Below are 13,020 nucleotides of genomic sequence, written 5' to 3'. Positions count from 1 at the left end.
CATGAGAATCCGAAACTAAACCCATATTCCTATGTAGTTCAGAATCTAAAACAATTGGCCAAGGGGTCAGCAAACACCAATTGAATAATGCGCAAATCGATAAAACCGAAACAAATCCAAATCGCAACCAAGTTAGGGTTCAAACATACCCAAAACACAAACGAATCCCTAACCCACAGCCGTGGATCTACTCACGGTTCATGGAAAAACACAGAATAAAACCGGAAACAGAAACAAAGGAAGGAGAAGAAAGACTCATGTCGACAGCAAGCGATCTTCACGTTCTAACTCTCCTTCTTCTTCCCGAAATCCCGTAAAACTCCTATTTCTCTCACCAAAACTCTCCAAAGTCTGTATAAAGTTTGTCTGCTCTTCTTGGACGTCTGTAGGCACTTTTTATAAACCATAGCCGGTGCTCCCAAAGTCCCACTCCCGTTCAAATTCTGAAAATTTGAATCTGGGTTTTTTCTGGGTTTTGACTCAGACCGAGTCAGTACTCTGACTCGACCGAGTCAAAACGGGACTCTTTAAAATTCGGCCCAGCACAATCTTCTGACTCGGGCTTTCTGACTTGGGCATGTTGACTCGGGGTATTCTAACTCGGACGTTCTGACTCGGTCTCTTCGTAACATGCTTGAATTGGGCCATTTTCAGCATGTTGACTCGGCCCAATTTCCGTGTTTGACTCTGGCCGAGTCAAGACGGGAAGTTCTTGATGTATTTCATCCCTTTAGCTCCAGATTGCTCCCGCTTTGGTCCTAATCGTGTCCGAGACCTGTAATCCTATAAAAACACAACCAAACCGAGTTTCGTGGCCTAACACGCCTATAATGTCTACAAATGAATATAATCCTCGTCTAAATCCTATAAAGACGTCCTGGAAATATAGAGAGAATTAGGAGTTATCAAATCCCCCCAGACTTAAACCTTTGCTCGTCCTCGAGTAAAGAACGAAGGAATAAAATATGCAACACGGAGAATGACGAACATCAAATAGCATCATCGTGAGACTCAAAAGCAAAACATCCATCCAATACTAGTTTCCCGAGAATCGTACCCAAACCGGTCTACTATGATCTTCCTACCAAAGACTAATCTACCTAGCCATGGGATTTTTATTGCCATCTAGAACCCGTTAGAATCTCTACAACTCACCAAGCCTATTTCCAAACCTATCCTTATCTCAACTTTAGCCTTTTCGATCTTAGTTCTACTTCTTTCCTGGATTTTTACCTTTCTGTGGAGTTTCTCTATTGAACGCTAGCACCTCGTGTTTCTAGGACGTTGAAGTTGAAGGACATCGTTTTTCTCATCTCTCTTTTCTTTTCTTTCTTTTCTCCTTCTTTTTTTTTCTTTTGATGCGATGTCCGACCCAAACTTAGACCCGAATCATCAATCGATGCACTCATGTTGATGTACGCACGAGGAGGATGGGGCAAGGGAGTTCAACCGCAATCATCGGCTCACGGAAGTGGCTCTCGAATTCACAGAGGAACAAGGGGTAATCGAAGTGGATTTATGGTGAAACGATTCCAATCACCGGCTCACGAAAGTGGCGCTCGAATTCAGAAATGTTTCAAAAGGGATGAGGTGGTAATCGAAGGATATGGGCGCGTCGGACACACCGGACGCAATCTTCTCGGACACACCGAAGGAGTCTCTCGGACACACCGAAGAGAAGAGGCCTCGGACACACCAAGACACAAAGATAATCTCGACACTTTGAGTGGAGAAAGAGAACAAAGGTCTACAATTTTTGATTGATGAAAAGCTGGTCACAAAATGAAAAGAAAGGAGTTTAAATAACAACAATTGTCAACAAAGACATAAATGCTAAACAACATGCAGCCCACGTGCATTAATGGTGAGTAGGTGGTAGAAAAGAGCTGTTGGGAAAGCTCCTTCCTTTGGGCTGCTGATGGGCTGGACCGTGGGCCTTCTTCTTGGACCGAAAATTGATTAAGGTCGTGTTCTAGGCCTTAGGCAATTTGGACTTAATGCTGAAATTGTTCCGGGTCACTTCTCGTCCGAATAATGATGCATCATTGTTGTCGTGAACCCGGAATCCGTGAAGAACTTTGAGTGACAGCCTTGGTTAGCGTGACACGAAGGGCTCGAGCTCTAGCACGAGTGAGGGGAGGCTCGGTTCTATGGCTTGCTCGTTGAGCCATCGCGTGGTGCACATCACTTCACGTTCTTGCGGCTTCGAATGATCGTGTAACGTGTTGATCATTCGGAACTTCTCCCGGCACCTGAGAGGTCGAGTCTTCATCATCCCGGAGAGCTCCTTCCGTTAAGCTCCCATCCTCATCCGCCTCCAAGCCGTTGGCTGCTCCGATGTCCTCATCAGAAATGAACCCTCGGGAGCATATCAATGCAGTGGAGCTAAGGAGTGGAAGACAACTTCCGGAGATTTCCCCTCCGATGGTTGAGAAGACACCACCTCCAAGGCTAACAAGAGAGGAAAAAGACAAGGCTGTAGAGGAAGACACTCCTAAGGTGCAAGAACAGGAGAAAGAACTGGTCTACATTCTGCCTCCGCCTAAGGTACCCCCGATACCCTTTCCTTCTCGTTTAAAGAAATTTAATGAGGACAACCAATTCAGAAAATTTGCGGAAATGCTGAAGAAGATGGAGATTACAATGCCTTTCCATGAGGCAATTCGTCAAATGCCCTCATATGCGAAGTTCCTCACGACTATTTTGACGAAGAAGCGGGTAGTTGAAAAGGAGACCGTAGCATTGAGCACCGAGATTAGTGCCGCCATCACAAAGCATGAACTACCCCCGAAGATGTTTGATCCGGGGAGTTTCTCTATTCCATGCAAGTTGGGGAATATTGAGATTGATAAAGCATTATGCGGATCTCGGGGCTAGCGTAAGTTTGATGCCATTTTCCATTTACAAGAAGTTGAACATAGGCGACTTGAAACCCACGAGGATGGCCTTACAACTAGTAGACCGATCCATCAAATATCCAACAGACATTTTAGAAGACGTACCTCTCAAGATTGGTGGATTCTATGTACCGGTGGATTTTGTGGTCCTAGATATAGATGAAGATTCCAAGGTCCCGATCATTTTTGGCCGACCATTCTTTAGCACAGCGGATGTCGTGATTCATGTCCGAGTTGGTAGATTAACGATGAAGATCGGAGATGAAACAGTTGAATTCACACTTGATCAGAATTTGAAGCAACCCTCAACCAATGATACGATATGCTATGCGAATATACTTGAAGCAATGGCGGAAGAAGTGATCGGAGAATTTCGTGATGGAGACCCGCTGGAAGTATCTCTAATGGCTGTAGAAGCAAGTTTATATAACAATTGGGAAGAGACACTAGATGGTCGAGAAACCGAAAATAAAGTTTCTACAATATTTCGGGCGACCCGTTCAGATTTTCGGGTGACCCGCTCGAAATCGCCGAAATTTGAAGAAACTCAGGAGGAATCGACCGACCGCTCGACATTACAGGCGGCCCGCCCGAAAAGTCTGAGAAATTCAGAATCAAAATCCGACGAAACGAGCGACCGCTCGACATTACAAGCGGCCTGCCCGAAAAGTCTGAGAAATTTGGAATCAGAATCCGACGAAACGAGCGACCGCTCGACATTACAGACGGCCCGCTCGAAAAGTCTGAGCAAAATCGATCATTCTCCAGTCAAAACGAGCGGAATCACAGTCGTTCGTAATGAAAACAATGAACTCATACCGACTAGAACTGTTACGGGATGGAGAATGAGCATTGATTATCGAAAACTTAACACAAACACCCGTAAGGATCATTTCCCCCTTCCATTCATTGATCAAATGCTAGAAAGACTTGCATTGCATTCTTATTTTTGTTTTCTCGATGGTTACTCCGGTTTCTTCCAAATACCTATCCATCTGAGTGACCAAGAGAAAACAACATTCACATGCCCTTACGACACATTTGCATATAGACGCATGCCATTTGGACTATGCAATGCACCCGCAACTTTTCAAAGATGCATGATGGTTATTTTCTCCGATATCATTGAAGATATTATGGAGGTGTTCATGGACGACTTTTCCGTCCATGGACCCTCCTTTGATACGTGTTTAACCAATCTTCATCGAGTGTTAGACAAGTGCCTTAAGGCGAATTTGGTTTTGAATTGGGAGAAATGCCACTTCATGGTGCGAGAGGGCATTGTATTTGTTCATCGAATTTCGGACAAGGGGATAGAAGTGGATAGAGCGAAGGTAGAAGTAATCGAGAAGCTGCCACCACCGACCAATGTTAAAGGGATACGAAGCTTTTAGGTCACGCCGGATTTTACAGGAGATTCATCAAAGATTTTTCGAAGATAGTGAGACCTTTGACTGCACTTTTGGGCAAAGACGTCCCATTTGAGTTCAATGAAGAGTGCCACAAAGCATTCGGAATATTGAAAAAGGCACTAGTATCACCTGCGATTATCCAACCCCCGGATGGGAGTGTTGCTTTTGAGTTAATGTGTGATGCTAGTGACTTTGCGGTCGGAGCCATATTGGGACAAAAGAAAGATGGGAAGCATTATGCCATATACTACGCAAGTCGGACGCTCGACGACGCTAAAATGAACTACTCCACTACGGAGAAAGAGCTCCTTGCTGTAGTATTTGCCTTCGAAAAATTCAGATCGTACTTGGTGGGTTCTAAAGTTATCGTCTACATGGATCACGCCGCATTGAGGTACTTGCTCACGAAGAAGGATGCTAAACCAAGGTTGATCCGATGGGTGTTGATTTTGCAAGAGTTTGATTTAGAGATCCGTGATAGGAAAGGAACGGAGAATACCGTGGCGGATCATGTATCAAGATTGGAGATACCCGAAGCTATCCCAATTGATGATTCACTAAGGGAGGAACACATCTTATCTTTGGAGATCAAGAACGCGGCCCCTTGGTATGCGGATTACGTCAACTATTTGGTTACCAATGTGGTACCCCCGGAGTTGAGCTATAACGGGAAGAAGAAGTTCCTCCATGATGCTAGAGACTACTTTTGGGATGAACCTTTCTTGTTTAAGAGGGGCAAGGACGGACTATTTCGAAGATGTATTCCGGAGGAGGAAGTGCAGCAAGTCATACATCACTGCCATGCCTCGGATTATGTGGGCCATTTCGCCTCGGCTAAGACCGCTGCAAAGATCCTACAAGCGGGCTTCTATTGGCCAATATTGTTCAAGGATGTTCACACTTTTGTAAGCTCATGCGATGCTTGTCAAAGGACCGGCAACATCTCGTGGAGGAATGAAGCACCACAAAAATACATCTTGGAGGTGGAACCCTTCGATGTTTGGGGAATAGATTTTATGGGACCATTCCTATCGTCTTGCGGCAACCTATACATTCTTGTGGCAGTTGACTATGTGACGAAATAGGTAGAAGTGCTTGCTAGTCCGAAAAATGATTCAAGCACCGTGTCACAAATGTTCAAGAGGATTATATTTCCTCGGTTTGGAGTCCCAAGAGTGGTGATAAGCGATGGAGGGGCGCACTTTGTTAATAGAGTGATTCAGAGCATATTGACCAAATATGACGTTCACCATAGAGTAGCCACCCCGTACCATCCCCAAACGAGTGGCCAAGTGGAAGTCTCTAACCGGGAGATCAAACAAATCCTGGAGAAAACAGTGACTAAGTCAAGAAAAGATTGGGTTTTGAAGCTTGAAGATGCGGTTTGGGCCTATAGAACAGTGTTCAAGACGCCTACCGGGATGACTTCGTTCCAACTCGTGTATGGGAAAGCTTACCATCTACCGGTTGAGTTGGAGCACAAAGCATATTGGGCTATAAAGGCATTGAATAATGATTGGAAGACCGCAGCCGAAAAACGGATGTTAGAGCTCCATCACTTGGAGGAAATTTGCTTGGACGCATATGAGAACGCACAGATCTACAAGGAGCGGGCCAAGAAGTGGCATGATAGCCACATCCTCAATCGAAGCTTCCAACAAGGTGACCTCGTTCTCTTATTTAATTTCCGACTAAAACTTTTTCCAGGAAAGCTAAAATCAAGATGGTCAGGACTGTTCATCATAAAGAGCATCACCTCTCATGGATCGATGGAACTTGACAACGGAAAGGTCAGATCTTTCATGGTCAACACTCAAAGGATCAAACCGTACAATCCAGGGAGTATTAAGTCGGGAGGAGGTACCTCTGTACTCTTCCTTTCTTTGATCGATTGAACTTGACAACGGAAAGGTCAGATCTTTCATGGTCAACACTCAAAGGATCAAACCGTACAATCCAGGGAGTATTAAGTCGGGAGGAGGTACCTCTGTACTCTTCCTTTCTTTGATCGATTGAACCGCATCTCGGTCTAGCTACGACCTTAACTAGTAACCTCGGTTAACCCCGGGATGTACATTCTTCCACCTCATCAATTTTTCTTTTTGATTCACACTAGTAAGACTCCAAATCCTCTCAAGCACTCTCATCAAAATGAATCTTTCCGTCGGGAGAGCATGAAACAGAAAAATAAATTTCATCGGGCGTTGGAAAACAGAAAAAACGGGCGAGCCGCCTATTTTTTGGGCGACCGCTCGTCGGAACTTCGCAAGCAAGCGGTCGCTCGTGATTTCGAGCGACCGCCTGTTTAAATATCGAAAAGAAAAAAGAAGAAAATGAAATAAAAAAAAAAATTGGATTTCAAGCGATCGCTCGAGAAATCGAGCAACCGCTCGATAACGAATCCGAGTTTTAACTCGATTTCGTGAGAGGAAGAGCCATTTCCTCTCTTCGCAAAAACAAAACTCCGCTCTCTCCTCTCTCTCGCCGGAGATTTCCCCATCCGATCCGCTCTCCCCATTTCTGCCGCCATCCTATCCCCGTGCACCTCCGACGCCGTCACCTCGCCCCCTCCACTCGCTCACTCTCTCCCTCTCTCAGTTCACCGTTCTGGTAAATCACTCTCTCTCGAATCCTCATTCTAGGGTTAGGTAGGTCGGGCTAGGTCGAATTTCTCAATAGGTATGGGTACTAGGTCTCAGAGTATGCGATTACAGCCGGAAAATCCCGATTTCCGGCCACGAAATCGATGGTCTGAAACAGTAAGTGACCGCTCAAGTGGTCGCCCATTCTGCCAAACGGGCGCTCGAGCGATCGCTCGAAGAACGAGCGACCGCCAGTGAAAACAGGCGGCCTGCTCGTTTTCTCTGATCCGAAAAAAATCGTCCAACTTTCCTCGTCCTAACCCCGATGCCCCGATCCCTATCGCATATACCTTTGCAGATGGCACCAAGAAGAGCTCGAACAAATGACGCCGCCTCCTCATCGCAAGAGGGAGAATTCTCACAAAAGAGAGAATTAAGGCCGAGAACAATAACGACGATATTGGAGACAAAGCATAATGTTCTCGTCGAAGGACTACCAAGGCTGGTCAAGATCGATAGACGCGACGAAGCATATGAGCGGGCTAAGCATCTGTCCAAACTCAAGCAACGCCCGAGAAGTTTATGTGTGAGCACACGATTCGGAGATTGGGGAGGAATCTGCAAAATAGCGTCGGTGAATGGCATGGTTACCGTCGAACTCTCATTCAGAATGTGACCCGCGAATTCCTAGCCACATACTCGTGCTACGTCCCGACGGAAAACTCAATAGACGAAGCATACATGGAGTTCCGGCTGAATAAGAAGTGGGTCCGATTGAGCATGGCCCAGTTTGCAGACATCCTGAGGTCCCCAAGGGGAAACACTCCCTCATTCCCACCATATCGGCGTATGTTTTGCAAGACGTTTGGGAGAAGATAGCCATCCGGCACTACTCGGGCTCTGCGGGAAAGATCTCGTGGGTGCAACACCCGGCAATCCGCTATGCCCACTCAGTGATGTCCAACTTCATCTTCGCAGAGATGAACCCGGCAAGATCCACAAGATCAAATTGGAATATCTCTACGAAGCGTTTCGGGAGTTCCATGACGGGCCATCACTTGACTCATGCGTTCGGGCTCCATGGAGGGATATGGACTTAGCCTCGCGGATAGCCATGCATCTACACACATTGGCCACCACCAAGGCCAACTAGACATGCATTTGCGTGGGCGGGATGATCACGAAGATAGCACAAAGGGTAGACACGGGGATTGTCTTCTGCTAAGCCGATATGGTCGACCCCCACATTCTCCTCGACATGGACGCTCTCCAACTCAGAGGACACATTCAAAAGAAGGGATGGGGATGGGTTTTCACGGGGAGCGATGGGCTGAAGCGATACATAATGCTCCCATGTGAACATATAGAGATATTCACACCCACCATGCTATGATTGAACTTCCTTGAGATCGCGCCAGCGCGGATAAGGGTGCCGAGGGTCAATCGAGCTCCAACCCCGATCCTCGATTGGACCTCGTTCTGCATAAACTAGAAAGCTTCGACACCCGTTTCACCACCATCGAAGAGCTAGGCCCCCGACTCACATCGGTCGAAGAATCCATGGATGACCAGCTCGCCACTCTAGAAGCTACCTTCACCACTTCTATCGAGAGTGCTCAGCGTGAGATCATTCGCGCGGTGGAGAGGATGATGGATGATGAGGATTCCGACGTGGGAGAATCAGTCCGAGAGAGCGAAACCGAAGCCTCGTCCGCCTCCGGCACTAGCAAGGGAAGCAAGAAGACAGCGTCGTGATTTCATCGTCCATAGGATAGAACCTTGTCTTTTTGTTGAACCATAGTTTAATGCCTTTGATCGAACCCACAACTTATGTCCCGTCTTTTGGATTTTTAACCTTTTATATGATGTCTTGGCATATTTTGGGATTCATTGGTCTTATCGGGTCTCGATTAATGTAGCAAATACTCATGCTTTGGTTCAAAAAAATTTCTACTGAGAAAATAGGCGGGCCGCTCGTTTTCGTGAGCGGTTGCCCGTTGACTAAAGGGGAAAACGAGCGACCGCCTGTGAAAATAGGCGGGTCGCCTGCTTCATCTGAACTGGGGAGAAAAAGGGGCGAAATGAGCGACCGCTCAAGCGGTCGCCTGGAAATTTAATTTGCGTTTTGGCAAAAACGAGCGGTCGCCCGTGATTTCGGGTGACCCGCTCGTTTTCTCTGACCGATTTTTGACATTTTCCGTGTGTTTCAGATGGATTCCAGCAGCTGTTGGGGAAAAGCGCGGAAGTATATTTCGGACAAAATACCAGATTTGCAAGACTTCAAGCCACGATGCACACCATTCTCGAGCCTTGTAGATGCGGTCCCCATCGATGTTGACTTGCCTTTCATGGAACTGACTCCATTTCAAACCTGATCCAATGAGGAAGCTCTCACCTTGCAACAAATTCAAAACAGAGACATCAAGGCTTCAATGTTCATGCACCACGACATTCGACCGAACAATTTTACGAGAGAATCAAGGGGATTTTTCAACTTTTGAGGTGGGACCGTCTATTCCGGGCCAACCCTCAGACATACCGAACATTGACAACAGAATTTGCCTGCACATTCAAATGCTTCATCCCGTAGAACGGCAACCCTTGGGAGGGCTACTTCAGATTTCGACTAGAGGGGCGACAATTCTATCTCAAGATGGAACAACTTGCTGAGATTTTGGGCGTCCAAATGAGTACAACCGCGGCGATACCGAAGATCACAGTCACCAAAGCTTGAACTTTCTGGATGCAAATCGCAGCGAGCACATTCCGACCATGGCATCTCGAAGCCCTTATGATCTGGCATCCCGCAGTGCGCTATCTCCAACAATTCATGGCCTCAGCGTTATTCCATGAGAAGACCCACGGATCGTTTCAATCACTGAGCTCAACCTCCTCATGGAACCCCTTCACTTTATGATGCACAACCGGCTTGAAGTCGCTGACATAGCCTCAAGGGTTATCCTTCACATTGATTCGATTTGTTTTGGAGGTATAATCACTTTGATTGCCCATATGTACTCGACGCCATACATGGAGATACGATCAACTTCATCCATCTTGTGGAGAATGGCCTGGCCAAGGAACAAGAAGGCGAGATACTATGGAAATTCGTGGGTACAGAGGGCATGTACCGATCTTTCAACATGTCATACTATGTGCTGCCCCAACTGACAGAAGAAGGTATACAACTGTCGACTCGGAAGAGATCTCGGCACGGATAGTGATGATGAGAACAACCACATGAATGCCGACTCAACCGACTCCTCTCACGGGTCCTGCTGAGGGCCCGATCAGTTCTCTCTCTCAACCCCTCCTTTTGCATTTTCACCACATAGCATTGTAGTTTTCTCACATTGCATAGGTCACATGGGCTCACGACACCCGCGAAGGAGAAATTGGAATGGAACACCACCCCATCGGAAAAAGGTAACACACACTCATTCCCTTCATTCCATTCATTCCTTATTTCTTCATTCGAACCTCTTCGCTAGCCGAGAATTAACACCGCGGACGGTGTTTGATTCAAGTCTGGGGGGGAGGAGTGACACTAACATACCTCGTACCGATGAGCCCTGCACATCATTCACATCATTTGCACTTAGAATTATGCATTCCATATTCATCGGAAAAAAAGAGTCTTACATTTTGTACATACTTGCATGGACTGTCACTAATAGGTTGCATATGTACATATAGGTCTAGGAATGCATGCATACACTTGCATAAAATTTTTCCTCTCAAAGGTTTGGCCGGATGATGATGTGGGGGACATAAAGTGAGTGTTGGTTTGGAAAGGTTTAGGAGCTAAGTTTAGATTTATCTAAAGAGTTGAATGGATTGTCGAGTGAGGTAGAAATAGCTGATCCAATCCTAGAGCGAATGAATGTCACGTGGGATGATTTTGTCTCCTAAGGTCTAGGTGGAGTAGATGTTACGAACCAAGCGCGAAATATCTCCCTAAAAACCACCCTTTGATCCATAAGTTAGGAAGCCTATAGGAAGCAATAAGCCCTAGGAAATACGGTGCATCCCGACACTCCTTTGTCATTAACTCGTTAATGAAAATCATTCGGGGACATGAGTGCATCGAAAACGAAGGCTCGGGTCTAAGTTGTTGGACAAGGGCACACAAGAAAAGGAAAAGAAAAGAGTGAACTTGTCAAATTCTAACGTTCTAGAAGCCTGAGATTGCATCATATAAAAGAAAAAAGAAGAGAGAAGAAAAAGAACACAAAAGCACAAATAAAAAGGAAAGATATGGGGCAAGTGAAAACAATGAAGCTATAGGTTAAGTGACTTTTGGGATATCTCAATTGGGATGTATTTAGGAGACATGCTCGGAAACTAGGATTTACTTCATTTTAGATCGCAGGAAACAATGAAAATCCCATTGATATATAGGCTTTCGCACGAATGTTGGAAAAGATAGAGTATACCAAACCCGATTTCATTCACAGCAATTTTAACTCGGACGACCAACCCACTCTAAACTCCCATTTATCCTCCGACTATATCTCATCAACACTACTCTATATGGATATGGTTTGGCGTTAGATGAATCCTCCCCCAGACTTGAACTAGACACTGTCCTCGGTGTCAATTCTCATCTAGTAGAGGCAACCAATAAGATGAGTCAAGAGAGAAGTAAATCAAAAAGAGAAAAGAATACTTAGCTCGTGACGTTCGTTCATTCGCACTTAAGTCTGCCTACGTCTATCGCATAGCTAGCTTCCTTGCCTCCTCGACAGCTCCTCATTAGAACTCAACCTGGTGATAAGAGACACAAACCAATATCCGATGCAAAAAAGAAAAGAAAGAAAAGAAAAACTAACCTACAAACTCGGGTTGCCTCCCGGAAGCGCCTGTTTAAGGTCGTTAGCTTGACCGAACCTTCTCAACTACCATAGGGGTCTAACAGGCGAAGATTATCGATCTTTCGCCAACCTGGATCAAGAGGTGTATGAGAATGGTGGTCTGATAGACTAGTGTCCTCTTTAACAGGGTGAGAGAGGACATGAGCGCCCATGCGAGATGAAAATGAGGCGTTGTATCGTGCTGGGGTCTGAACCGATCGGTTGGAGAATGTAGGACCGATCGGTTCCAAGTTCTGTAACTCGAAACTCGAAAGGGGTGCTCGAGCCGATCGGTTTCACAATGCGACACGATCGATTTGAGTTTCTGTAACTTTTTGCTTTGAACTCTGTTTTCAAAACGATCGGTTGAAGGTCGTGAACCAATCGGTTCGACTTTCTGTAGAATTTCGGCTTTGAGATCATGCTCAAACCGATCGGTTTTCTGGCCCGAAACGATCGGTTCATACTTCTGAGCTGAATTGTCGAGTGTGTTTATGAAGCAAGCAGATTCTGTTGATGACGGTTGTTTGAGATTTTTGTCCAAAGTGAACTCCACCGTCTCATCACCAATCTCCATTGTTAGTCTACCTTCTCTAACATGGATAACAACATCTGCAGTGTTAAGGAATGGACGACCAAGGATGATAGGTACCTTAGAATCTTCGTCCATGTCGAGAACCACAAAGTCAACCGGGATATAGAAATTCCCGACTTTCAGCAGCACATCCTCGAGTATCCCAGTGGGGTATTTGATAGAACGATCGGCAAGTTGGAGAATCATTCTAGTGGGTTTCAGCTCACCCACATTCAGCTTCTTGAAGATCGATAATGGAAGAAGACTGACGCCAGCTCCTAAATCACAGAGTGCACGATCGATGGAAACATTACCCAATTTACAAGGGATTGAAAAGCTACCTTGATTAGACCGCTTAAGCGGGAGGTCGTGTTTGATCAAAGCACTGCATTCGGCAGTAAGCGCCATAATTTCTTTCTCAGCGATCCTCTTCTTGGTCAGGATGTCCTTGAGATACTTCGTGTACGATGGAATCTGCAAAATAGCGTCGGTGAATGGCATGGTTACCTCGAGTTTCTTCAGCATCTCAAGAACTTCGCGAATTGGTTGTCTTCGTTGTGCTTCCTCAGGCGAGATGGAAACGGTACTGGTGGTGGCCTAGGAGAGGGAGGCACGTAAGCCGGCTCAGGTGTATCATCAGAAGTGTCTAAATCTGTGGTTCTCGAGCTATCGCCTTGCTCAACCATCGGTGGATCTCCAGAA

At 46.0% G+C, this 13,020-nt stretch overlaps 1 protein-coding gene across 1 annotated transcript; it reads right to left on the bottom strand.

Annotated features, from left to right (window-relative positions):
* Window positions 1–11,802: 11,802 nt before the first annotated feature.
* On the bottom strand, window positions 11,803–13,004 carry LOC104814758. Its single transcript, XM_010542940.1, has 2 exons — window positions 12,906–13,004; window positions 11,803–12,792 (listed from the first exon to the last, which is right to left on the bottom strand). The coding sequence occupies exons 1-2, from the start codon at window positions 13,002–13,004 to the stop codon at window positions 11,803–11,805; spliced, it is 1,089 nt and encodes a 362-aa protein (XP_010541242.1).
* Window positions 13,005–13,020: the final 16 nt, after the last annotated feature.

This window comes from Tarenaya hassleriana, unplaced genomic scaffold, assembly GCF_000463585.1.
Source record: "Tarenaya hassleriana unplaced genomic scaffold, ASM46358v1 Cleome216, whole genome shotgun sequence".
Taxonomy (NCBI): domain Eukaryota; kingdom Viridiplantae; phylum Streptophyta; class Magnoliopsida; order Brassicales; family Cleomaceae; genus Tarenaya; species Tarenaya hassleriana.
The sequence above is the reverse complement of the archived record's forward strand: the minus strand, read 5'-3'. Positions and strand labels throughout refer to the sequence as shown.